At 39.5% G+C, this 26,172-nt stretch overlaps 1 protein-coding gene across 5 annotated transcripts in view; it reads left to right on the top strand.

The window, feature by feature from the left end:
* Positions 1–26,172, top strand: part of arhgap44a (Rho GTPase activating protein 44a) — an 84,015-nt gene that overhangs the window by 49,566 nt on the left and 8,277 nt on the right. Inside the window, exons 14-22 of one of the 5 annotated variants that reach the window (XM_048182811.1) lie at positions 1,161–1,274; positions 2,435–2,526; positions 2,620–2,803; positions 7,865–7,882; positions 10,610–10,798; positions 13,704–14,216; positions 19,781–19,926; positions 20,820–21,197; positions 22,823–22,874. In XM_048182811.1, coding sequence (XP_048038768.1) covers positions 1,161–1,274; positions 2,435–2,526; positions 2,620–2,803; positions 7,865–7,882; positions 10,610–10,798; positions 13,704–14,216; positions 19,781–19,926; positions 20,820–21,197; positions 22,823–22,830 — 1,642 coding nt within the window. In that variant the 3' untranslated portion in view covers positions 22,831–22,874. The remainder of the gene's footprint in view (positions 1–1,160; positions 1,275–2,434; positions 2,527–2,619; positions 2,804–7,864; positions 7,883–10,609; positions 10,799–13,703; positions 14,217–19,780; positions 19,927–20,819; positions 21,198–22,822; positions 22,875–26,172) is intronic. The other 4 variants (XM_048182820.1, XM_048182790.1, XM_048182801.1 and 1 more) reach the window with 4 other exon arrangements.

Below are 26,172 nucleotides of genomic sequence, written 5' to 3'. Positions count from 1 at the left end.
GACAAATTCAGCCTTTCATTTTGCCCTGAATGATGTGGCCAAAGACAACTAAGCTAAGAGCCACAATAATTAATATATAAAACGGTTCCTGTCCTTGATTCTGATTGGTCAATAGCTGTGTTTTATTCACGATAAAACACGACTTTGACCGCTTCACCCAACGGTTCTATGTATCACTACACAACACCCTTAGCAACCACCCTTAGCAAAGTAAAGTGTATGTTCTCAATTTATATTGTTCATTAAAGCTTACTGTATTATGTAGAAGAGTATTGTGAGAAAGATCAAGTTTATTACCTGCATTCAGATTTAGCATTTTCCTTCAGGTCAGTCCTATGTTCATAATAAAAAATCAGTTTAAATGTCTGCTGCAATATCTTGTCCTTTTAACAGTTAAGGGGTTTTACCGTGACTGACAGCGCTAGTCAAAGCATTTGTCAGTTTCGTCTTGTTCTGTGTTCATAACAATTCAATCTTTTCAATGTAAAAGTCTTTGCTACTGACTGACACACTCATAAAGACAGTCTTTGCCGCCATCTAATGGCGTAATAATGTAACTTCTGTTGCTGTTCACGGTCAGGAACTATTTTTTTCCGGCGGAAGGAAGGCTTTTAGTGAAAGTTTACTTCATGAAAGTTGCATTGATACATATTTTTGGCTTTAATATTGTATTGTGTGGTAACCGTTTTACAAAAGCAATAAGGTACTCAAGGCTAGTGCTGTATCAGGAATAAGTCACGGCTGAAGGTGTTGCAGGCACTCCGCTTCGCATCGTGTCTAACAACGCCCTTCAGCCGTGACTTATTCATGATACAGCGCAGCCTCTCATACCTTATTGATTACTTAAATCATTATCATCTAGAAACAAAGCTACTGTTATAGAAAATAAGGAGGCCTGTTCATATTGATTATGCATTTTCTTTACAATGCCTCTGTAAAATCCTGTGAATATTTGGCCATCTTTACTTCCAGCCCACTTGACAAGATTTCCAGATATAGGCTGTGGGTCATTGCTGTTTGACTGCACCTGGCTTGAGTCAGACCTACTGAAATATTGATAATATACAGCAACAGGAATAGCAAATTTAAGAGTGAATGCCAGGGCTAAAACCTTTTGTCACACTGAGACTGAAACTATTTTTTCTCCCTTTTCTAAACAGATATCTAATCAAATTCTTAGCCAAACTCACAGAGCATCAAGATGCTAATAAAATGACACCAGGTAACATTGCAATAGTTCTTGGACCCAACCTGCTGTGGACACATTCGGAAGGGTGAGTGCATGTGCTCTGTTTGGCTTATTTCTCTCATTTATGTGGATAGCAGCAGCAAATTCACAAAGCAATTTAAAGGGACAGTTCACTGAGAAATGAAAATTCTGTCATTGCTTACATATGACTTATGACTTTATGACTTTGTTACTTTTCTTCTGTGGAGCACAGTGTTGTTATTGTTGACTAAAATGATCATGTATTTTCTTGAAAGTGCTAATAATATGCTTTTTTTTTTTTTTCTCGAATATTACCTTTCATGTAGTGTGTAATATAGCTGTTTTCAGACATCTCACTCTGCAAAAACTCATTTCCAGAAAGTGCATGAAAAAGTTATTCTCTCCCAAAAGAAAGAACCGATTCTGAACTGCTGAAATTCTCAGTAATTTGCATAATGTAACACATTTGCATAATGCCCACCGATGGTCTTTATTGACTGCCCATGAACTTTGACCCTCAAACACTGTAGTTGAAGCTGAGGCCTGGGTAAGTTGGTTTTGTGTTGTCGACACGTTGAGAAGACACTGTTTTCCGTGCTGCAAAAGCAGATCTACTTTGATGCACTTCCATAAGAAGAGGACTCACACTGGAATTGATACAGTAAAACCATTATATCATTACTGTTCATATCACTCAAGTGCTGAGGAAGATCCGGAGCTGAAATTCAGATACGGTAATTGGCGTTTAGTTTCCGACACTGTCATCATCGGCGGTCACTCAAAGCGAGTATGATGTCCTCTCACAACAGACTTGGCCATCTGACCAATCAGAGCAGAGTAGATCTTGGAAAGGAGAGGTTTACTAAATGCTTTATTGAACTGTTTCAGACCTCCAAAACAATATTAGGAACCTATAAAATGCACACCATAAAGGTAGTTCATATGGCTTGTGCGTTATATCTGAAGTCATGTGAATGTTTCCTGTGGAAAACAGAAAGACATTTAAGTTGTTATGCGAGCTCTACAGTTGTAGTCACCAAGAATTGTTTTATAGAGAAGAACTTCATGAAGATTGTTCAAAATGTAACCCTTTGTGTTCCACCAAAGAAAGAAAGTCATACAGGTTTCAACGTAAATGAATGACATTTTTGCTTTAATGGATCTAGTAGTTTTATATTTTGACATATGAAATGTATAGATGAAATGGGTCATTGGTCTTCACAGAAACATGACGGAAATGATGACCACCGTGTCCCTGCAAATCGTTGGCATCATTGAGCCGATCATCCAGCATGCTGACTGGTTCTTCCCTGGAGGTTAGATAGAAAGACTTGTGAAAGCATATTCGCACTTACACACGAGCATGTTCTCCTGTGAGATTTGGACTAATTTGTCTTTGCTATTCTTAGATATTGAGTTCAACCTGACAGGCAGCTATGGCAGCCCAGTCCACACCAACCACAACTCCAACTACAGCTCAATGCCCTCACCAGATATGGACCAATCAGATCGCAAGCAGCAGCACGACCAGGGCCGACGCCCACTCAGTGTTGCGACTGACAACATGATGCTGGAATTCTACAAGAAGGATGGGTAGGTTGTTCTGCACTCTTTTCTGCCTCCTCTATCTCTCCTCTTTTGTTCCCCTCCCACACGCTTCCATTACCTTCTCATGCCATCCTTACTTCTTAAAGGGATAGTTCACCCAAAAATGAAGATTCTGTCATCATTTACTCACCTTCATGTCATTCCAAACCTGTATGACTTTTTTTCTTTTCACGAAACAAAAGGTGAATTTTTGAAGAATATCCTGGCTAGTAGGGATGTACAATTAATCAAAATAAAACTGAAATTGTGATATGGCTGTTTTAGTGAAATATATGTGCTGCATGTTTCTTAATGCCCGTTCACACCAAGAACGAAAACTATAAAGATAACTATAACTATTTGCGTCCACACCAACAAACAATAAAGGTCTGTTTATTCTGAGCTCATGCGCTGCGGTTTCAAAGTGTGTACAACATGTTTTTGCTGTTCTTGTTGCATTTACACAGCTATAACCAGCAGATGTCCTCAGCATGCTATGTTTCAAGTGAATAGCTAGTGTAATCGATCTAATCTTACAGTGAATTTAGCTGACAAAGTCAATATAGTGGAATAAACGGCTAGTCTTTTTCACTGCAACTTCAAAGGAAGCAAGACAATGTTGTTGAAACTATCGCTGGATACCTGAGGTAATTTTATGTTACACTGTTTGCTAGCCTGACATAATGATCTCATCATTAATACTTCTCAACAGTTATTCTGAGAGTATGACCGATTGTTTTCCATATATCCATTTTCTTTAAAGTATCCTTGAAAAGGGGGGTTTGACTTGTCAAACTGAGGTGGCTTTTTCTGGACCTCGGTGATTAACTTCTCCGCAATATCGTCTGCCATTTTAAATGTGTGAGCCCTTAAATTAGAACGGAATCTGATTGGCTGTCAGGGTTTTATCGTTCAACAGCTGAAAAAAAAAAAAATCATTCTGAAAGTGATCCCAACAATATCGTTTCTCTATATTGTTATCATTATAGCTGTGGTGTGGACAGTGCTATTCTTTTATATTCAGAACGAATTTTACAGCTAAATCTTTATCTTTATCTTTATAGTTATCGTTCTTGGTGTGAACAGGCCTTTAGAGTGGCTTGATTCTTCCCAAACTTCTGGAGAAGTGTTTATAAAACCTGCTTTAAGGGCTCCCAAGGGTTTTCCTCCAAAATAAACGCTTAATAGTTTAACATTCGAAAATGAATTAATTAAGGCAGACATAAATATTAGTATTGTTATTTTATAGTTAAGTTGGCTTGAAAAAGCCAACTTACTGATCTGCTATATAAACATATTATTATTATTCTTCTGACCAAAACTTTGAACAGTATTTCCTCCTAGAGCTTTAAAGCTACAACCACCAAACTCAGCTCAGACCTTCAGACTGTTCTGACTCGGGTTGCTATATCTTTTCAAACTGATCCGACTTACGGTTTTCCTAAAAAATACTGACCAAAACGCGGAAAAACTCCCATAGGCTTGCATTGAAAATCTGAACATTCCAATAAACCTCCAGCTGTCACAAATTCAAATCTAAACACACTGAAGCCCATTAAACTCAATGAAGCTTCCATTCTATGTACTATTACTGAGCCATTCAAACTCATAAACTAACTAACTAACTTTCTAACTATCTTACTAACTATCTATTTTACTAACTATCTAACTATCTAATTTACTATCTATCTATCTATCTATCTATCTACACACACACACACACACATACACACACACACACACACACACACACACACACACACACACACACACACACACACTCACTCACTCACTCACTCACTCACTCACTCACTCACACACTATCTAGCTTTTAAACTACTAAACTAAAACTTAAACTATTTCAAACTTCAAGCTTCAAACTTCAAGCTTTTAAAAATACTCCAAACTTTCTGGCTAGGCTTAAAGTTTGTCTATGAACTTTACTCATCTAGTTGTAATGTAAAATTAGTGTTATATTATTTTCTTATTTACATTGAAATATTACAATAGTAATAGTTCTTATTTTAATATTTTATTTTGTGTTATATTTTTGTATGTATTGTGTGTGTAAAATGTATTGTGTGTGTGTGTGTATATATATATTTATATATATATATATATATATATATATATATATATATATATATATATATATATATTACAATTAAAACTTTTTTGGCCTAATTATGCAGCCCAACAAACAAGCATGGCAAACTTTGAGCTTACCGTTTGTTTGTTTTTTTGTTTGTTTTATTTATTTATTTATTTTTAATTGTGACAGTAAGTAAGTGTCTTATTTCAGAAGACTTGCTCATGAGTTATTTTTTTGAATAACTTTGGAGCTTGACCTCATCCCGATTCACCTTAATTATATGGACAAGAGTGACCTTTAATGTTACCTTTAATACAAGATACCTTTAATGTTCCATTGAAAAAAAGAAAATGAGAACAGAATTTTTAGTTTCCTGTGAACTATCCCTTTAAATTAAACATCACTATTATCATTGCACTAACTGCCCATTACCGACAGGGTTCGATAGTGCCGCTTAAACCAATTAGAAGTGGCAGATGAGACAGCGGTAGATAGTTAATATCTTCAGCGATTAATTCACTTAGACTGGGACGTCAGTCAGGTCGTTATCCAGTAACCTTTCTGTGTCATTTGTTCTCAATTGGAGTTGAACTCCGGGAACATCTCATTTGAATAGCGCTGGTCTCGGGCTGATGGGCTGCCACGGTATCTATGGTTACGTGGATGGAGTGTAGAAGGAGGGCCGCAGCTCGCTTATCATTACTGAGGGGGCTGGATTTCTGCCGCTATCGACACAGACACGTGGCAGATGTGCCAGGCTCTGACTCATGCCACCTGCAATGCTCCAGCAGGTGGAAAAATACTGCATACGGAGGAGGAGATCCAGACTTCTGTTAGTCAGAGTCCTACTCCAGACTGTCTTACAAAAAATATTGAGTTCTGGCAAACATTTGGCTAACATTGATGGCGATTTACCAAGTATTAACTGCAGGGTTAAGTCAAAACAAAGATAATTTTTATGCAACCTGAGAAATTTTTGTGCTGAAATGTATTAAAGTCAAGTAATGTAGTTATTATTCACAATTCAAGCAACATAGGCACAGTTTATTAATGGCAAAAAAGTAAACTTCTTAATAAGATGCAAACAGGAAGAGGAGAGATATTTTACAAAATTATGCATTTTGTATATTCACACAACAGTATTATACAAACCCGATTCCAAAAAAGTTGGGACACTGTACAAATTGTGAATAAAAAAGGAATGCAATAATTTACAAATCTCATAAACTTATATTTTATTCACAATAGAATATAGATAACATATCAAATGTTGAAAGTGAGACATTTTGAAATGTCATGCCAAATATTGGCTCATTTTGGATTTCATGAGAGCTACACATTCCAAAAAAGTTGGGACAGGTAGCAATAAGAGGCCGAAAAAGTTAAATGTATATATAAGGAACAGCTGGAGGACCAATTTGCAACTTATTAGGTCTTGTTCCAGAAAACATTGTCAGTGAACACAATCCACCGTGCCATTCGCCGTTGCCGGCTAAAACTCTATAGGTCAAAAAAGAAGCCATATCTAAACATGATCCAGAAGCACAGGTGTTTTCTCTGGGCCAAGGCTCATTTAAAATGGACTGTGGCAAAGTGGAAAACTGTTCTGTGGTCAGACGAATCAAAATTTGAAGTTCTTTTTGGAAAACTGGGAGGCCATGTCATCTGGACTAAAGAGGACAAGGACAACCCAAGTTGTTATCAGCGCTCAGTTCAGAAGCCTGCATCTCTGATGGTATGGGGTTGCATGAGTGCGTGTGGCATGGGCAGCTTACACATCTGGAAAGGCACCATCAATGCTGAAAGGTATATCCAAGTTCTAGAACAACATATGCTCCCATCCAGACGTCATCTCTTTCAGGGAAGACCTTGCATTTTCCAACATGACAATGCCAGACCACATACTGCATCAATTACAACATCATGACTGCGTAGAAGAAGGATCCGGGTACTGAAATGGCCAGCCTGCAGTCCAGATCTTTCACCCATAGAAAACATTTGGCGTATCATAAAGAGGAAGATGTGACAAAGAAGATCTAAGACAGTTGAGCAACTAGAAGCCTGTATTAGACAAGAATGGGACAACATTCCTATTCTTAAACTTGAGCAACTTGTCTCCTCAGTCCCCAGACGTTTGCAGACTGTTATAAAAAGAAGAGGGGATGCCACACAGTGGTAAACATGGCCTTGTCCCAACTTTTTTGAGATGTGTTGATGCCATGAAATTTAAAATCAACTTATTTTTCCCTTAAAATTATACATTTTCTCAGTTTAAACATTTGATATGTCATCTATGTTGTATTCTGAATGAAATATTGAAATTTGAATCTTCCACATCATTGCATTCTGTTTTTATTCACAATTTGTACAGTGTCCCAACTTTTTTGGAATCAGGTTTGTAGACATTTAAACCTAAACTTTTATGACAAAACTGCAGGAATGACTGACATTTTCCATAAAGCATTAGCTTTTAAGCTTTCAGATTTTATCTCACATGAGTATTTCCACGCCAGCTTGGCATTTAAAATGTGTCTCGCTCACGTTTCCTCATGTTAATATATCCTGATGTCTGCTCTCATTTCAAATGCACATGTTTTAGAGATTATATAACAATCAAGGACCCTAATCAGTCGTATTTTAGGACTGATTTGTTTTGTTTAAGCAGAGGTTAAGTGTCTAATTGTAACGTCCACAGCTCTCGGGGTAAAGGCAATTAGAGTAAATGAGGCTTAATGGTGTCGCAGCAGGCAAGAGTGCCAGCTGCTTATTTAGACTGACATGTTCTCACCTCTGGACCTCCCTGATCCTCTAAACACTGTCAAACTACACATGTCTCCCACTGCACTCTACATAGTTCTCGCTCTGCTGTCCTTCCCTGTCTCCATGTCATTTCCTTGTACTCTTATTACTCATAACAGACATGTAAACACACTGTGTTTTCTCTAAAATCATTGTTTTATCTTTACTTAATGCAGCATTAGGAAAATTCAAAGGTACTGTCCACCACATTTTCTGTAATACTGTGACTTTCTTTGTTTTTGGTAACACTTTTGTTCCCACTTTTTTACTAGGTTTTTTAAATTAATCATTTGATGCAATGGACATTTGTTGTACATGCATGTTTTTACGGTGTACTTATTTTTAAAAATACCTGCATGTAATTACAGCTGTAATTGATTTCTGTAATTACATCATTAATTACACTGTTGACCCTTCCCTTTCCCTTTAACCCACCCTTAAATCTACCCATACCACCAAACCTGTCCCTAAGGTCATGTGTCCACCAAAGCATTTTTTTCAAAGGCCAGCGTTATTTTTCAATTGTTTTTAATGTGAGCGCCGCACATTTAAAAACTTTACCTGTACACCCGTACAAGAACAGTAAATGCATTGTACCTAATTTTTTTAAAATAAGTACATAGTTAAAGGTGCTACAGAGGATCTTTTCATCGACTGAGAAACCAAAGACTGTTACTGAGATTTTGAAATGATCGCGTAAATGATTGGCTGATGTTTTTAAGGCCCTACCTCGTGCACAGATGATGTATATGAATATTATTCCTTTCAGTGCACCTAATAAATAGTCTTTTATCAGTTAGTAAAGACAGTTTCAAGTAATATTGCAAAAATGTATAAAACAAACATTCTCTTTAGCACCTTTAAAGACACCTAATATAAAGTGGGATTTTAAAATTTTAATTAATGATCATTGTTATTATTGTAAGATTTTTTTTGTTATAAAGGTAAGTAAAAAAAAAAAAAGAATGCATTAAATTGATCAAAAGAAATAGTAAAGACATTTATAATGTTACAATAGGAACTTTCTATTCATCAAAGAATCCTGATTTTCCAAAAACATTAAAAGAATAATGCCAACTCTAAAATTTTGAACGATAGTGAATACAGTATGAATCAAAAATTGAATACAAATAATATTATACATTATATATTGTAATAATTACAATAATTAATGTTATTTTTTAACAATAAAAGTTACTGTAAAGTCAGTGTTTAACCCTCTGACATTAATTATTAAATTACAAAAAAATGTTTCAGTTACACTTTGTTTCAAGGTGTCTTTGTTACACTGTAATTATACATTCAATATTAAGTAACTACATGTACTTCCTATAGAGAGGATTTGGTTTGGTTTTTGGTTTTAATTTATAGTTATTACTAAAGTAACTGCATGTAACATACACCGATCAGGCATAGCATTATGAGCACTGACAGGTGAAGTGAATAACACTGATTATCTCTTCATCACGGCACCTGTTAGTGGGTGGGATATATTAGGCAGCAAGTGAACATTCTGTCTTCAAAGTTGATGTGTTAGAAGCAGGAAAAATGGGCAAGCGTAAGGATTTGAGCGAGTTTGACAAGGGCCAAATTGTGATGGCTAGACAACTGGGTCAGAGCATCTCCAAAACTGTATAAACTGTCAGTATCTATCAAAAGTGGTCCAAGGAAGGAAAAGTGGTGAACCGGCGACAGGGTCATGGGCGGACAAGGCTCATTTAATGCACGTAGGAAGCGAAACAGATGAACTACTGTAGCTCAAATTGCTCAAGAAGTTAATGCTTGTTCTGATATAAAGGTGTCAGAATACACAGCGCATCACAGTTTGTTGTGTATGGGGCTGCATAGCCGCAGACAGGTCAGGGTGCCCATGTTGACCCCTGTCCACCGCCGAAAGCGCCAACAGTGGGCACGTGAGCATCAGAACTGGACCACGGAGCAATGGAAGAAGGTGGCCTGATCTGATGAATCACATTTTCTTTTACATCACATGGATGTCCGGGTGCGTCTCTTACCTGGGAACACATGGCACCAGGATGCACTATGGGAAGAAGACGTGATGTGATGCTTTGGGCAATGTTCTGCTGGGAAACCTTGAGTCCTGCCATCCATGTGGATGTTACTTTGACACGTACCACCTACCTAAGCATTGCTGAAGAACGTGTACACCCTTTCATGGAAACGGTATTCCCTGGTGGCTGTGGCCTCTTTCAGCAGGATAATGCGCCCTGGCACAAAACAAAAATGATTCAGGAATGGTTTGAGGAGCACAACGACGAGTTTGAGGTGTTGACTTGGCCTCCAGATTCCCCAGATCTCAATCCAATTGAGCATCTTTGGGATGTGCTGAACGAACAAGTCCGATCCATGGAGGCCCACCTCACAACTTACAGGACTTAAAGGATCTGCTGCTAACATCTTGGTGAAGATACCACAGCACACCTTCAGGGGTCTAGAGACATCCATGCCTCGACGGGTCAGGTCTGTTTTGGCAGCAAAAGAGGGACCAATTAGGAATGTGGTCATAATGTTATGCCTGATCAGTGTATGTAACAATGACACTGTAAAATAAAGTGTTACCAATGTTTCTTTTTATAAAGAATATAATCATAATTGTGGGAGTTAGTCATCTGGCATCTGTAATGACAATATTTTGAATAGATATTCCGGGGATACTTTTATTCTTCACCGCTTTTGTCAGCCATTTTGAAATACACCATCAGATAAAGTATTTATACATTTGAACTGCTTTTGCTCTCAAAAGATAATGACCCATGGTGGCTTGTATGTAACAACACACAATGATTAAGAGGGTTAACGCTTCAGTGCAGTACATGTTGTGTTGTGTTGCGTTTAGTGGTTGGGTGGAGCTCAGGTTTGTGGGTCAGTGACTTTCTCAAATGTGGTCTTTATGTGGGCAGTGTGGGTGTCAGAGTGATGGACACATCGTGGGTGAAGGGCAAAAGTTCCTGTACGCTGGCCCGCAAAGCCTCCTCCACGCCTCCCAGCGCACAACCGCCCGGCTCTCCTGCGGACACCCTGATCACTGAGCAGCCCGGTGAGCTGGCCACATCTCCAATCCCCACCCCCCCTCCTGGAGACAGGGGCAGGTAAAAAACAAAACAAAACAAAACATCTGATCCCTTTCATCCTCTACCCATTTTCCATTGTCATTTCAATGTACTGTATATGCATTTCACAGTTGCATTAACTAACCTGTGACATCATTGTTTTCCATTCAGCTATTAACTCTCTTGCTTTCCCTGCATTTGTGTATTAATGACATTTCCTCTGCTTTTTCATGCTTTCCTTGTTCTTCTTACTGTTTTATTTTTTGCCTCACTGAGTAGTAAAAGTCACTTCTTTTTTTCTTGTACATAGTGCAGTCAGTATGGCCGCGTACACACTGCAGTTAATACGGTTTTCGGTCCTCTGAGTTCTTCATCCTGTTCTGTACACACAGAGTTCAGTTGTGTACTGGAGTGACATCCGAATTCTGCAACCAAATTAATCACATTTATGTTAAATCTGTGTTGTGTGTACAGAACCGAAGTAGTTCTCGTAATGTACTGTACAGTAATTAAGGCAAGACACTACAGGCAAAACCATTGTTTTGTTTTGTTTTTTTCATGCACTGGTCAGTTTTGAGGGTTTTTTTTTTTTCAGATTAGTAGAAAGAAAACATCCAAAACACACATTTAAGTGTTTATTTTATTGCACTCTATATATTTGCATTTGTATATTTCAATTACACTACATACTGTATGTTTAAAGGCTGTTCTTTCAGCTTTAAACATCTCAATTTTTTTCTCATGCACCGAGTCAGAAATCTCCACTTCAGTAGCACTTACTTTACAGTTTTACTATTATCAATATTTTACAGAGGGGTTTGTTATTTATGTAATACTTTATTCCTAAAAACATGGTCAAACTGTAAATAACTCCAGTATGTCAACAAAATGAAACAAGACTTTTGAACCTGGCTTTATCCAGTGTTCTGGAATGTTTTGCAAATTGCATATTTCACTAGATAATGCTTCTTTTTATATTTAAGCATAATATTTCAAAAAACTTGTAATACAAAACAATTGTCTTCATGCACTGTGATTAATAAACTGGGGAAAGTATGGAAGCTTGTTTCCGCCACTAAATAAAAAAATAAAGGTAATTACATCTTTTTATTTCACAATTCTGACTCTTTTTTTCTCACAATTGAGAGATTTAAACTCACAATTGTGAGTTATAAAATCAGAAATGTGTGATATAAGTCAGAATTACTTTTTATAAAGTAAGAATTGTGATATAAAGTCTCAATATCACGCAATTCTGACTTTTTTCTCGCAATTGCGAGTTTTTATAACGTAATTCTGACTTTATAGACATAAACTCGCAATTCTGACTTTTTTATATCTCGCAATTCTGAGAAAAATCATCAGTCTTTTTTCCCCTCACAACTGGACATTATAACTCGCAATTCTGACTTTATATCATGCGATTCTGACTTTATGTCATGCAATTCTGACTTTATATCACTTTTTATCACTGACTTTATAACTCGTAATTCTGACTTGATATCATGCAATACTGACTTTATAACTCAATTCTGACTTTATATCACACAATTCTGACTTAATAATTTGCAATTGTGAGTTTATAAAAAGTCGCAATTACTTTTTTTTATTTCATGGTGGAAACAAACTTAAGGTATGGTGATATCTATTAGTTAAAATGTTTTACCCTATTCACCTATAATGTCTAGTGTCTATCAAAAGTGACAGTAAATACTTTTTTAATGGGACACTGATGCCAACTAAGGTAGCTATTTTATTCATCACAGGCCAAGGGTGTCCAAACTTGGGCCTGGAGGCCACTGTCCTGCAGAGTTTAGCTCCAACTTCCCTCAACACACCTGCCTGGAAGCTTTCAGTATTCCTAGTAAGACCTTGATGAGCTAGTTAAGTTGTGTTTAATTGGGGCTGGAGCTAAACACTGCAGGGCAGTGGCCCTCCAGGAGAAGATTGGACAGCCCTGTCATAGGCGCTCTCACAACATAAAGACTCTTCCAAACAATAAGAATCTGATTTTATATGATAGCTTTGGACTTCTCAAAATCACTTGCTATAAACTCTTACAAAACAGTAAAGACATTTTTAATGGGAGACTGATGCAATTTCAGGAGTGACTCCTGTATTTTGTTCACACCCAAAACGATAATTTAGAGGATTCACTTTTGGATTTGAACGTGGTTGTCACTTTTGCAGTGTGTACAGGCCTATATGATCATTTAGTGAGGTTAGACCATCACAGTTTGGAACAATTTATCTCATGAATGTAAGACATTCTTGCTGTGGCTTCCTATTCATTTAATTTCACTAATACTCAACCCATAAGTCCATATGTAAATCATACATTAATGAAGTGAAGGTCACACCATGGTTGAGTCATTGCATTTAGGGTTTGCGATGGCTGATGATTTGACTGGCTTACCTCCCCCCTCCTCTGACACTCTTTCAGGCAATGAAAGGGTTTTTGTGTCTGTGTTTAACTGCTCTGGGTTTTCATCATATTTGGAGACCTTGGTTTAAGCGCTAGCTCTAGATAGATTATTGCATATTCACCAAACTCTCTGTGATGTTTGGTTGTTTTAACAGAGATTTTTTTTTCTTCCCTTGGTGCAGTGCGCAGACACAAGGTCATTTTCAGTGTAATTTTCTGTCTTCTTTTTCATTTTAATGCATTGCTGTGCTTTTCCTCCCAACGGAGTTGGAAGCGTTTCCTTGCGCCTGTTTTTTTCGTTGCTAAGCTTGCTGTTTGCTAAACCTGTTGCTCATTGCCGTGCGCTAAACTGGCTAAATGCTTATACCAGCTTGAGACAAACATGCAGACCAAAGGATCCTGACAGTATGATCAGTATTGTATAACGCTAGCGAGCCACAGCTGGAGCTAAACATCCGTGTGCAGTTGACCAGAGCTCTCTCTCCTGTGTTTGCTCTTTATTGTTTCCAATATCTGCAGCTCAGACGACGTGTCGCCCAATCGGCCGGATTCCTCACATGTCTATGCGTCCCACGTGGAGGAGCGGCCACCCCCTCCTTACCCTTCCTCGTCCACCCACCACTTCTACCCCAAGCCCCCTCCCTGCGCTCGGCCCGTGGCCCCCGGCCCCGAGTCACAGCCTCCCGGCTCCCCGCCTCCGCCCCTGCGCTGGGCCGGCTTCGGCCCACCCCTGCCCCTGCCCCAGCCCCAGCCACCCCCTTCCTCCTCTTCCTCCTCTTCCTCCTCCTCACTCGATATCAACTCCAACCCCAAGCCTAGCTGCCTGCACTTTCCCAAACACGGCCCAGTGTGTGACGCCCCGCATGCCGCTCCGCCTGACGCCAATGCCTCGCCCCTCTACATTAAAACCCCTCTCGTGCTGACCCGCCACGACGTGTCCCTCGGAAACCCCCCTAGCCTCCCCTCCTCCGCCCCCCCGCCGTGGGCTGCCTGTCCATGTGCCCGCGACAGAGGACCCCCCAGGCTGACTAGGTAAATACCACCTGCCTGCGGCCATCCTGCCTTCGCAACACACTGTGACGTCCACCAGGGCTCCCCACACTCTCTGAGCGCTCACCTCAGATCACTCCATACTGGCTCCCTCTTTCCATCTTGTTTTTTTTTTTTAAACTTTATTTGTGATGTTATTGCTTTTTCAGCCTCATCACACAGATTCCGTAACATTCTCATTGTCCAGGGAAGCCTGAGGTTGCCTAGTAACTGATAATGTTACTGGCCTTTAGTGAAAGTGTATCCTTTAAATGGAAATCAGTGTTATTGTAGTATCACTGAAATACCATTATGGTTTTTTTTAATATTTTGAATCAGTTTTTTTTTTTATTCTCATTTTAATTTTAGTTATGATTTTAGTATTTTTTTTTTCAAATATGTCTATATATTTTATATTAATATTTTGAATCAGTTTTTAATTTTTTTCCATTTTCATTTTTCAGTTAGATTTTAGAAATTTGGTAATTTTAATAGTTTTTAATCCGTTTTCATTTTTATATTTTCCATTTTAATGTTAAAAAATAATTTTAATTTTAATCTTAAAAAATTTAATTTAAAATTTTTAATTTTAATTTAAAAAATAATTCTAAAATATATATATATATATATATATATATATATATATATATATATTTTTTTTTTTTTTTTTTTTTTTTGAAAAAAATGAGAAATGTTTAAGCTTTTTGTATTTTATTTTATTTTATTATTAGTTGCCTTTAGTTTTAGTGTCAACTTTATTTAACTATAATTACCCTGCTAGAAATAAATATGGATGGAGCTGCACATGGTGAAATGGATGATTATGAATATATTGAGTCATGAGGTCAGGTTTGCTCATTGGGATAGTCACATTTGATGTGCAAGTACATAAACACCACCAGCTCAGTTCCAAAACCTAGTGAGCTGCCCACCTAGGTAACTATTTTAGTCAACATAGGCAATCTCGCTACTCTCACAAAGACTCTTCCAAATAATAGGAAACTTATTAATTCTGCCTTATAAGATAGCTTTGGTCAACAACCTCTGTACAACCAACTCGACAACCTCTAAAAAATTTAACCAAAAGCCCATTTAGAAAACATCTCTGGTTATGATTGTAACCATGGTTACCTGGGAGGGAATGAGATAGTGCATCAAATATGATGTGGGAACGCCTCTGCGTGATTGCATCATGAAAAGCATGTGTGAAATCAGTCCAATGGTGTGATAAAATGTCATAGGCCGGTGATGTCATGACCAGGAAACTATAAAGCACACCCAAACCAAACATCGCTAGCTTCTGATAGGCTGAAGCAAGTTGGTCACAGGCATGCAGGGAGTATGGCAAAGTGACGAAGCATCTCGTTCCCTCTCAGGGAACCATGGTAACAATCGTAACTTGAGACTATCCCTTTCAAGGGAAGTAGCACTGCATCAAAGATGCTGTGGGAACATTTGTGCTTTGGCCACAGCTATGGCCACAACATACACCTTTATGGTGAATGGAGATAACCCTGTGGAAAATCATTCCTGCAGGAACTCCAGCACTGCACCAACTGGGCAGTTAACTGAGTCTGGCAGGTGACTCCTGCATCATGAAGTGAAGACCCTCCACTTCAGGGCATACAGTTTCAGGGCATACAGCGATCTCTGGAGTGAAGTATGGTCTCAACAACCTTGGTTGAGATACCTGAATCTATGAGCTGGATCCCCTCTGAGGCCAAGCCCACAGTTTCTATAATTCCAGATGAAGATGAAGGATTGAACCCTAAGAGAGAAGGTCCCTCCTGATGGGAATCTCCCAGGGAGAGCTGTCGAGGAGGGACACCATGTCTGAGAACGAGACTCGGCCCGGTCAGAATGGGGCTACTAGCAGAAGATGGACCCCATCCTGACACACTCACTCCAGGGGAAATGCGTACAGACGTAGCCTCGGTCATGTCTGCACCATGGAGGGGGGCTGGATGCATGAGGGAGTACCACAGTGGACAGTGAGGGATATGTCCATACGACAAGGAGCCCCCAACACCAGCCCTTGGGAAAGGAACCAAGGTTTCTTCTACATGACACAAGCACAGAGGTATCACCGCGTGACCTTGATCATGCAAAATGGTTTCCCCTCGGGGAGAATCCCTTGGTTTTGAGCCACCACTGCAGGGGTCTCATGTGCAGCAGGCCAAAAGGTATCACATTAGATGCAGCTTCCATCAGACCCAACAGTCTTTGAAACTGTTTGACAGTGAATTACCGGCCTAGCTTTAGCTTGTTTGCCATTGTGAGAATCATATCTATATGGCCAGAGGACAGACATCCCTGCGTCTTAGATGAATACAATACCACACCTAGAAAAGTGGCTCTGTCAGCTAGAAAGCACACTCTTCTTGGTGTTTAGCCTCAACCCCAGCATCTTCATGTGAGCAAGAACATCTCCTCGATGTTGAACTGCTAGGTGTCTCGAATGAGCAAGTATCAGCCAATCATCTATGCAATTTAATACATGAATGCTCTGGGGTCATAGAGGAGCTAGAACTGCATCCATGCATTTCGTGCAGGTGTGGGTGATAAAGGTAGGCCGTAAGGAAGAACCGATATTGGTATGCTTCACCCCCAAAAGCAAACTTCAGGAACTTCCTGTGTTGATGAAGGATGAAAACATGGAAGTATGCATCCTTTAGATCTATTGGGACAAACCAGTCCTTGGATCTGATTTGTGTCACAATCTGTTTCAGAGTGAGCATTCTGAACTTGAGCTTTACAAAGTGTTTTAGTTGGCACAGATTTAAAATCGGATACAGCCCCCCATCCTTCTTTGGAACGATAAAGTACTGGCTGTAAAACCTGGGCTCGCTGTTGGGAGGAGGAACACGTTCTATGGCCTCCTTCACCAACAGGGCCTTTACCTCCTGTTCCATGACCAGAGCCTGCTCGGGGCTTACTACTGTGGGTAAATTCCCATTGAACCTGGGCGGACAAGACCCAAACTGAATTCTGTAGCCTTTTTATACTGTCTGCAGGACCCATTGATATTTGGCAAAAGTTTCCATGCTGCCAAAAAATCTACTAAGGGAACCAGCCTTTTGAGACTGGCCTCTGGTGTAGCTTGAATGGCCAACTTGGTGCTCCGAACCAGCAGTCCCATACTGACCCCTCTGAGACCCTCCTCATAGGGAGCGAGCATCCCAGTGCCGCTATGTTTTTGGGTGGACGTTAAGACACGAACTCGCCGGAGAACTCTGCACCCTGTGGCACACGAGGTGGCGGGGAGATGGGCACCGTATAGTGAGGTGTAATCCATTTCGCTCCAGAAGAGAACAGCCCTCAGAAGCTGGACAACACTGGCGTCAGGGCTTCTTTTTCGAAGCTTTCTAAGAGATAATAACGGTCCTCGGATTCGTTTTACCCTTGGAAGGCTTCAGCTGCGAGCACCGCCCTGATCCCCGGTCCTTCTGAGGGGGAGTATAGGTAGAGACTGTAACACAGTTCGTATGTACGGGAAGAAGGAGGCGGGAACCGGCGAACATTCAACAAAACTTTAATTCCAAAATAAACACAGAACAAAACGAAAGTAATGCCCTCGCGGACGTCTGCCGGCCACACAAACATAATAAAACATAAAATAAAGTCCAGGCCTTCACTGTCGTCGCTCCTCCTTTTATACCTCGCAGGTGATGCTCATTATCACTTGCGTCACCGGCCTCGCGCCGTTCCCTCATGGCTCTCGCCCGCCCTGCTCGCCACAGTGACACTCAGCTTCTGCTCCAGCCCAGCAGCCCCAGAGACCTGAGAGCAGCAAGAAAAACATTTCTGGAATGCCGCCAACTGCTTATTCATCTCCTAAAACCTCTAGAGGACTGAGGTGACAGCATGGCCAAAGAGGCCTAGAGTGGGGCATCCAGGAGGAAGCTCTTATCTCTCTCTTGGATTTTGGACAGATTTAGCCATAGATGTCTCTCCGTACACAACACCCTGTTCAAACTGTTGTTTGCTCACCATTTTCAATATATAGCGCACCATTTTCAACGCTTGCTGAAGACACAGAAGCTATCATTGTTTTGTTTGGGTGTGCTTTATGGTTTCCTGGTCATGACATCCTGCTTATGACCTTCCAACATGCCATTGGACTGATTTCACATGTGCTTTGTGGCGCAATCATGAGGAGGCGTTCCTACAGCGTCTTCGAAAGAGAACCCATTGATTTCAGGATGATGGAGCAGGAAGTGCTAAAATGCTAATGTGTATTATAGGTTTTCAAATGTTGTTTTCAGGTTTTGGCCTACAAAAATATGTCATAGCTACAGCACTCAAATGTTGAGTCTGTACACAAAGTGTTTATGTCAAAACTGAAGTATACTTCAGGGCTATATATTTTTTTTAATTAATTTATAATATATTATTTAATTTCAGTATTTACATTTAGGAGTCCGTAGACAGCAAGACAGCTCACTAGATTTTGGAACAAAGCAATAGACACTAGGTAAAGATGGCCACTTAAAATGTAATAATTTGTGCAAGATTTAAGTCTTTCCTTCTAAGTAGCCATCTGAATTTGAGAACTGCGCTGGAAAACCATCATGAGGCTGAAACAACGCTTACCAAATCAAATTAGAATTCTGACATTTAACATAATGTAGGCCACAAATTTAATTGAGGTGGGAATTGTGTATATGAATGCTCTTTTTTTGGAACATCAGTCTCCCGAGTTGCAGGAATGTCAATGGAATTACATGAATTCCCGTCGCTTGCTGCACATACAGACTCCATCAATGCAATAAAGATCAATCTAAGATCTTTATTAGGAGCGCTTAGCATCAATATGGACAGTATTAGCTTTTTTATTAATGATGTTGACTGTGTATTGCAATGGTTCCCCACCCCATATACCCTCATGAGCCTTCATTCAAAAGTCGCAGGGAACTGCAGAGATTGAGTCATAGATGTGACGGACTCATTCCAAATATAGTCACATACAAGCAGATATCACAGATTCGTTCTTTGCATGTCTGCATGGATATAGATGTAGACAACCTGTGTCCATGTGTACACGTAGATTTATCTTCATCAGAGTTTAGCAGAGAGCCGCCTGAATATAGCTGTCAGAGTGAAAAACAAGCTCCACATGCTCAGTTATATTAAAGATACATGCTGCGTGTGTGTTTGCTGGGCAAGGACACTCAATCCCCCTCCTGCTGACGTGGATGAGAAACACACTCTGTGTAAATCCACCTTCACATGTCTTTGGAAAAGAAAAAACATCACACCCACGTGAAAGCAGATATAGTTGTGGATATTTTAAAATCTCCTTCATGTTATATCATCATTTTAAGCTCTTTTAGATCACCTGGTCACCTGCATGATGCCAGAAACACAAAGGTCATGGGTTCAATTCCCACATCAGTTATGCAAATGTTGTGTCAAGGTGTTTTCAGACACAATTAAAACCATCAGCATGTTGTTTAGCGATTTCGTTTTGATGACGGGGGACGTGGGGGTCCTTGCACACTGTTAGTCATTAATGATATGGTGGGTGCAGACTGATGGCAGGCAGTCATGTTTGTCTCTCTCTCCAGCACTCTGAAGAGCAAGGAACTCTCTCCTGTGATTGGCCACAAGGCGGTGCAGGCGTCAGGTGCAACAGTGCCCCCTGTCAGCGGTCAGCAGAGCAACAGTCAGTCTCCCCACTCGGCAGAGCACAGCCCCCACACCTTACGCAAAGGTTCGTCCCACTGGGGTTCCTCTGCAATTATTTTATAAAATGTATTATTTATTTAGTGAAAAATTCCTTTTTAAAACTGGTATAACATCTGACTTGGGTGATCAGACAGATCAGTATACACCTGGTAATAACATGCGTCTCTAGTGATTTTGTCACGTTTGTCCGTTTTATGACAAATTAAGGTTAGTTCACTGCTAAAATAATTAAATAAAATATTAAGAATTGTATTTATTTTTCCAGTACTAATATCTAGATATATCTTAAATCAAAATTCATTTATTAAGAAGGAAAATTACATTTATATATTTGTATATTTGTTTTAAGCATAAGCATACTTAATTTTTATACATTTGTTTTTTTTTAGAAAACAAGACTCAAACGTGAGACATAATTTTAGCTTTTCAAAGTCTTCAAAAAATACAAAAAAAAAAAAATAAATTTGCCATGTGGTGCAACTCCCCTAAAACATAAATAAATAATAAATAATATGTATTTATTATTTAACTATAAAGTATTAATAAAATATTAATACATCTAAAAAATATGAATATTCTAACTATAAAGTATTAATAAAATATTATAAATTATTTAAATATAATACAAAATAATTAAAAACTTTTTTGAAAATAATGATTAAGATGTTTACACATGCATTCAAGGTGAAAGGAAAATGCTATTACTTTTATTTGATAGTTACACCACATTATATTTTTAGAGTCATTAAATGTAAACAAATTCCCAAGATGCATTGCACATCATTTTCACTTCAGTGCTTTCTATTTGTGATCGGATCACCCGAAACAAATGTTAATACCAAGTTTAAACAGGGTTGTGGAGTAAAGGTTACTTGCATGCATATTTGATTTTGTTTCTCTCTCTCTCTGTTCCTGCAGCGTCTAAGAAACTTGCCCCTGTGCCGCCCAAGGTTCCCTACGGCCAGTCGGGGGGGATGTCAGACCAATCCACAGGTCAGCCGTCTCCGGTTAGCCTGTCCCCCACTCCCCCAAGTACCCCCTCCCCTTACGGTTTGGGCTGTCCCCCTGGACATGCGCCCACCTCTTCCCCAGGCCAGACCCCATTAGGGGGACCCCATACGTTGTCCTCGCCGCCCTCTCTGACTGGTACACTCACAAAGTCCCGACCCACCCCAAAGCCCAGGCAGAGGCCCAGCCTACCCCCTCCCCAGCCGCCCACCGTCCCCCCTACGGTCCCCCAGCCCTTGGAGCAGGGTCTACTTGACGGATTGTCCCCCGGAGAGAGCATGTCCACAGGTAAACATGCCTCAGTGGCAACATCACGAGTGGGAGTCCAGCGTCCCTCTCTCAAACTGTCTGTCTCTCCGTCCTACGCAGGCGATGGACTTTAGGAGCCAGATTCCCTATGAAATGTGAAAAGATTTGTTTGTCTTAAATATGGGGTGCCCATAGATTCAGTTGCCTTTGAGATGTATACTATTATACTTATTTTTTTAATCCCTAGGATTATATTTTAGTTGTGAAAAAGTGGAAACAAAGGGAATTCAGTCAAAGCCCAGGGATGTACTATATACATTTTACTAGAAAGTGAAGTGCGTAATTTTTGCACAACCAGCAGAATTGACCCACACAAAGACCCGCCCCCCCTTAGTTACTGTTGCTTTGTCCGACAAGCCATGGCGCTGTCACGCCACACAGAGTGAAAATACATCGCGGAGCAAAGAGGACACTGACAACACATCGACAGACAAGACAGAGCAGGTTACTTATGATATTAAAGTCCCAGCTTTCAAATTGTGTAATTTTTTAAGAAATTCGAACAATAAAAACCATTTTGTGGCTCTTTAGTGTGTCAGGAAAGATTGCTGTAGTGCCTCAGCTCAAGAGGCTCGTGAACCGATCATCTCTTCCTACTAGTTCATTTATAGCATCAAATAAACATGAATGAACATGAAAAGGAATGTTGTTTCAAACGTGGAAAGATGAGTACACACCATTTTTTTAAGTTCAAGTCCACCAAGGTTAATCTTCTAATTCCTGACTGCTTTGTCAGACAAAATGGTGGATTCGGCATTATTATTGGTTAGATCGCTTGTCAATCAAACTCCCAGAGAAACATTATTGTTAAAATAATGAATATTTCCATACAGGTTTTTTACCAACCCTTCTGTCCCTCCACAAACAGGTAGTCTCACACTAAACTCATGCCATTACTTGAGCAAGAAGCTGGTGGACATGTCAGATCACTCAAACAAACACAGCAGCTTTTTAAAAAAAAAAAAAAAAAAAAAAAATTACAGTCTAGTTTACAGTCTATAAAGTAGTCAAACTTACACAAAAATTAGCAAGCATTTACTGAAAATCATCAACTCCAATTTGAGCTTTACTTTCAACTTTCAGCACTCATATTTATAGTTGTTCAATTTTCCCGGGCGAAATCCAGTCACTTCAATAGGAATCCATGTGAACATGAAGTACATGCGAGGGTGAAAGATATCCCCATGCAGGAGTTCAAATTGGCAAGCACTTGTTGGAAATCGTCAACTGCAATTTGATGGCAAGCTTTATTTCCAACTTTCAGGAGTACAGGTGTGGTCCCATTTAGCATTGTTTGGTGAATTTTCGTGAGCTAAACCTAGTAATTTCATTAGGAATCCACCTCTTTATGCCGAAATTCTGAGGAAAACCCACAAGGAAAAAATTACACACTTCACCTTCAGTATGAGTCCTAGCTATTTTCTCAGCTTCAGTATGAGACTGTTTCCCTAAAGAAAGGTTTTGTGGTCTTTGTATCATTCTAGTGGCCCGCTGTATGGCACTGATTGTATGTTTCTCATGTGAGGCGTGTCTGTCAGTCATTCTCCTGAGCACTGATTGATGTATGACTCTTTTATCCCCTGTCATCGTTGTGCACCTTGCAGCTGTGTGAGGCCAGGGACTGAGTGTGGGCTGAGTGTGAGGGGGACATTTAGGGTAAGCCAGAACCTGCTGTGCCCGTGCCATAGCCTCATCTCACACCGTCTGGCCTGGTGCTGTGGCTGAATCTGGGGCCTACCGCAGCCTTGCTCTCTGTCTCATACCGTAACACTACCTTCTCTAGCTCTGTCATTCTCTCTAAGTCGCAGGGCTGTCCTTGGCTTCTTCATTCTCTCAGTGTAGTCTGTGCATGGTGTGAGACTGGTCTATGCATGGCTTACGGCCTTACTTTCCTGAGCAACATCACACATTTGCCAACGTCGTCGCTTATAAAGTTCATCTCAACGCCTCCGGCCCTGACCTCACATCGTGATCCATTCCCCCTCCCAATATCCTCACCACCACATAGGTGGACCTAGGTAAACCCCAACCAAACTCTCTTTGAGTCGAGTCCATCACAGGGCGGCAGCTGTCCGCCCCCCACAGTCATGACTACGCCATCTGCGTCCATCTCATTCTTACACAGGGGAGGTCATCACAATCAGATACAGTCCACCAATCCACATAGTTCACTGACAAGGTTCTTAATGTTACCACATCTTCAATTTGCACCCATCTTGTTGTCTATGTGTGGAGTATTTTAGTCATTGTGGTCAGTGTTGGGGGTAATGCGTTACAAGTAACGTGCGTAACAGGTAACTTGTGTTACAGGTAATGTGCGTTACAGGTAACACATATTATGTAATCATATTTTTTGTCTGGTAGCAAGTAAAGTAATGTGTTACTTTTTTAATTTACGCTAAGATTTTTTTTCAAACAAGTAACATGTAACAGTTAAAGGATTTGTTTACTTTAAAATGAAAAGCTTTACTCACCCGTAAGCCATCCTAGGTGTATATGACTGTCTTCTTTCTGATTAACACAAACGGTGTTATATTAATAAATATCCAAGCTTTATAATGGCAGTGTATATAATGGCAAAATGAGTATGAAACTCAAGAAAGTGCATCCATCCATCATAAACATACTCCACAGCTTTGGGGGTTAATAAAGGCCTTCTGAAGTGAAGCGATGCGTTTGTGTAAGAAAAATATCCATATTTAACAAGTTATAAAGTAAAATATCTGGCTTCCGCCAGACCGCCTTCCATATTCAACTTACGAAGAAAGTGTAATGCCTCAGCAGTTCAAAACACTTACACTACGTCCTATACCTTCTGTATTCAACTTACGAAAAAGGCGTAACATCAGTCGGCTTTTTTCGTAAGTTGAATACGGAAGGCGGTCTGGTGAAAGCTAGATACTTTAAAGGTGCCCTAGATTATGTTTTTAAAAGATGTAATATAAGTCTAAGGTGTCCCCTTAATGTGTCTGTGAAGTTTCAGCTCAAAATACCCCATAGATTTTTTTTTAATTAATTTTTTTAACTGCCTATTTTGGGGCATCATTATAAACGCGCCGATTTTATGCTGCGGCCCCTTTAAATCCCGTGCTCTCCGCCCACAGAGCTCGTGCTTGCCTTGAACAGTGCATAAACAAAGTTTACACAGCTAATATAACCCTCAAAATGGATCTTTTCAAAGTGTTTGTCATGCATGCGGCATGCATGCGTCGGATTATGTGAGTATTGTATACTGTTATATTGTTTACTTCTGATTCTGAATGAATTTGAGGCTATGCTCCGTGGCTAACGCAGGGTTCATGCAGGTTTCAGTAAGTCAAATTTAAGACCTTTTTAAGACATTTTAAGACCATAAAGATTGAAATTTAAGACCTACACGACGCATTATCAAAAAATATTCAAATCAAAGAAATTCTGAAAAAATCATTTTATTTCAATGAATTCAGTCATTGAAAAAGCATTAATTTAATTTACAGATAAAGCAATCACATTAGTAACCTTAAACACACAACAACGTGCCAAATGGGCAGCCGCCCACCCCTTTTCCCCACCCCTCTAGGGGTCAGCCAGCTGTTTTTTCGTTGTTTTTGTTTTCCGTTTATATATATATCAGAATATATATATTCAGATTCTGTATATATATATATATATATATATATACAGAATCTGAATTAAAATGTGTTTGATTTAAGCCTACATTTCAAAATTTTGTGTCATAAAATTATATCGCGCATACAGCTCAACTAAAATAACAATACACTTCCACTTGCATGTATTTGACAATCGGAATATCAGATATTTCATGCCATAGCTAACACATTTGTGAATATTCTGAATAAAAAAGGAAAAATGACATAAAAGCAGATCATCATTCATTCAGCGCTGTTGCTGTTGCGGTGTGTCACGTGACAAGCAATGACGCGTCACCATGGAAACCATAAAATAACGGTCGCCTATAGGCCTACACTACACACCGCTTGTAACCAACAGCAGAAATCGCTGTGATCTAGCCATGTCTCGTTGAAAGTACACTTTCCCATTTTCCACACGTAGCCGAACTTTAACAAACTCTGAGGAGACGCAGACGTATCTCGCGGGCAGGTAAGTTATTGCATTTATCACGGGATTTGTAGTTTTATCAACGCGTAACACCAATATACCCCAGAAAGAACTACGACTCGCTACTTTTTTGCTACTTTGTAATAACTTTCAGCAGGTAGCGTTTCTGGAAATGGGTTGAAAAATTTTTAGACCTGACTAAATGAAATTTAAGACCTCGGATGAAAATCTGGCCGTTTTTAAGACTTTTTAAGACCCCGCGGGAACCCTGCTAACGGCTAATGCTACACTGTTGGAGAGATTTATAAAGAATGGAGTTGTGTTTATGCATTATACAGACTGCAAGTGTTTAATAATGAAAATAGTGACGGCTCTTGTCTCCGTGAATACAGTAATAACCGATGGTAACTTTAACCACATTTAACAGTACATTAGCAACATGCTAACAAAACATTTAGAAAGACAATTTACAAATATCACTAAAAATATCATGTTATCATGGATCATGTCAGTTATTATTGCTCCATCTGCCATTTTTCGCTATTGTTCTTGCTTGCTTACCTAGTCTGATGATTTGGTTGTGCACATCCAGATACTGAATACTGGCTGCCCTTGTCTAATGCCTTTCATAATGTTGGGAAAATGGGCTGGCATATGCAAATATTGGGGGCGTACACCCCGACTGTTACGTATTCGCCTGTTCTTCTGAGGTCTTTTAAACAAATGAGATTTATATAAGAAGGAGGAAACAATGGAGTTTGAGACTCACTGTATGTCATTTCCATGTACTGAACTCTTGTTATTTAACTATGCCAAGATAAATTAAATTTTTCATTCAAGGGCACCTTTAATAGTTCTACTTTAAGCTAGATACTATAATATGGATATTTTTCTT

This window comes from Megalobrama amblycephala, linkage group LG1 (genome assembly GCF_018812025.1).
Source record: "Megalobrama amblycephala isolate DHTTF-2021 linkage group LG1, ASM1881202v1, whole genome shotgun sequence".
NCBI lineage: Eukaryota > Metazoa > Chordata > Actinopteri > Cypriniformes > Xenocyprididae > Megalobrama > Megalobrama amblycephala.
This window is presented reverse-complemented; position numbering and strand designations above follow the sequence as displayed.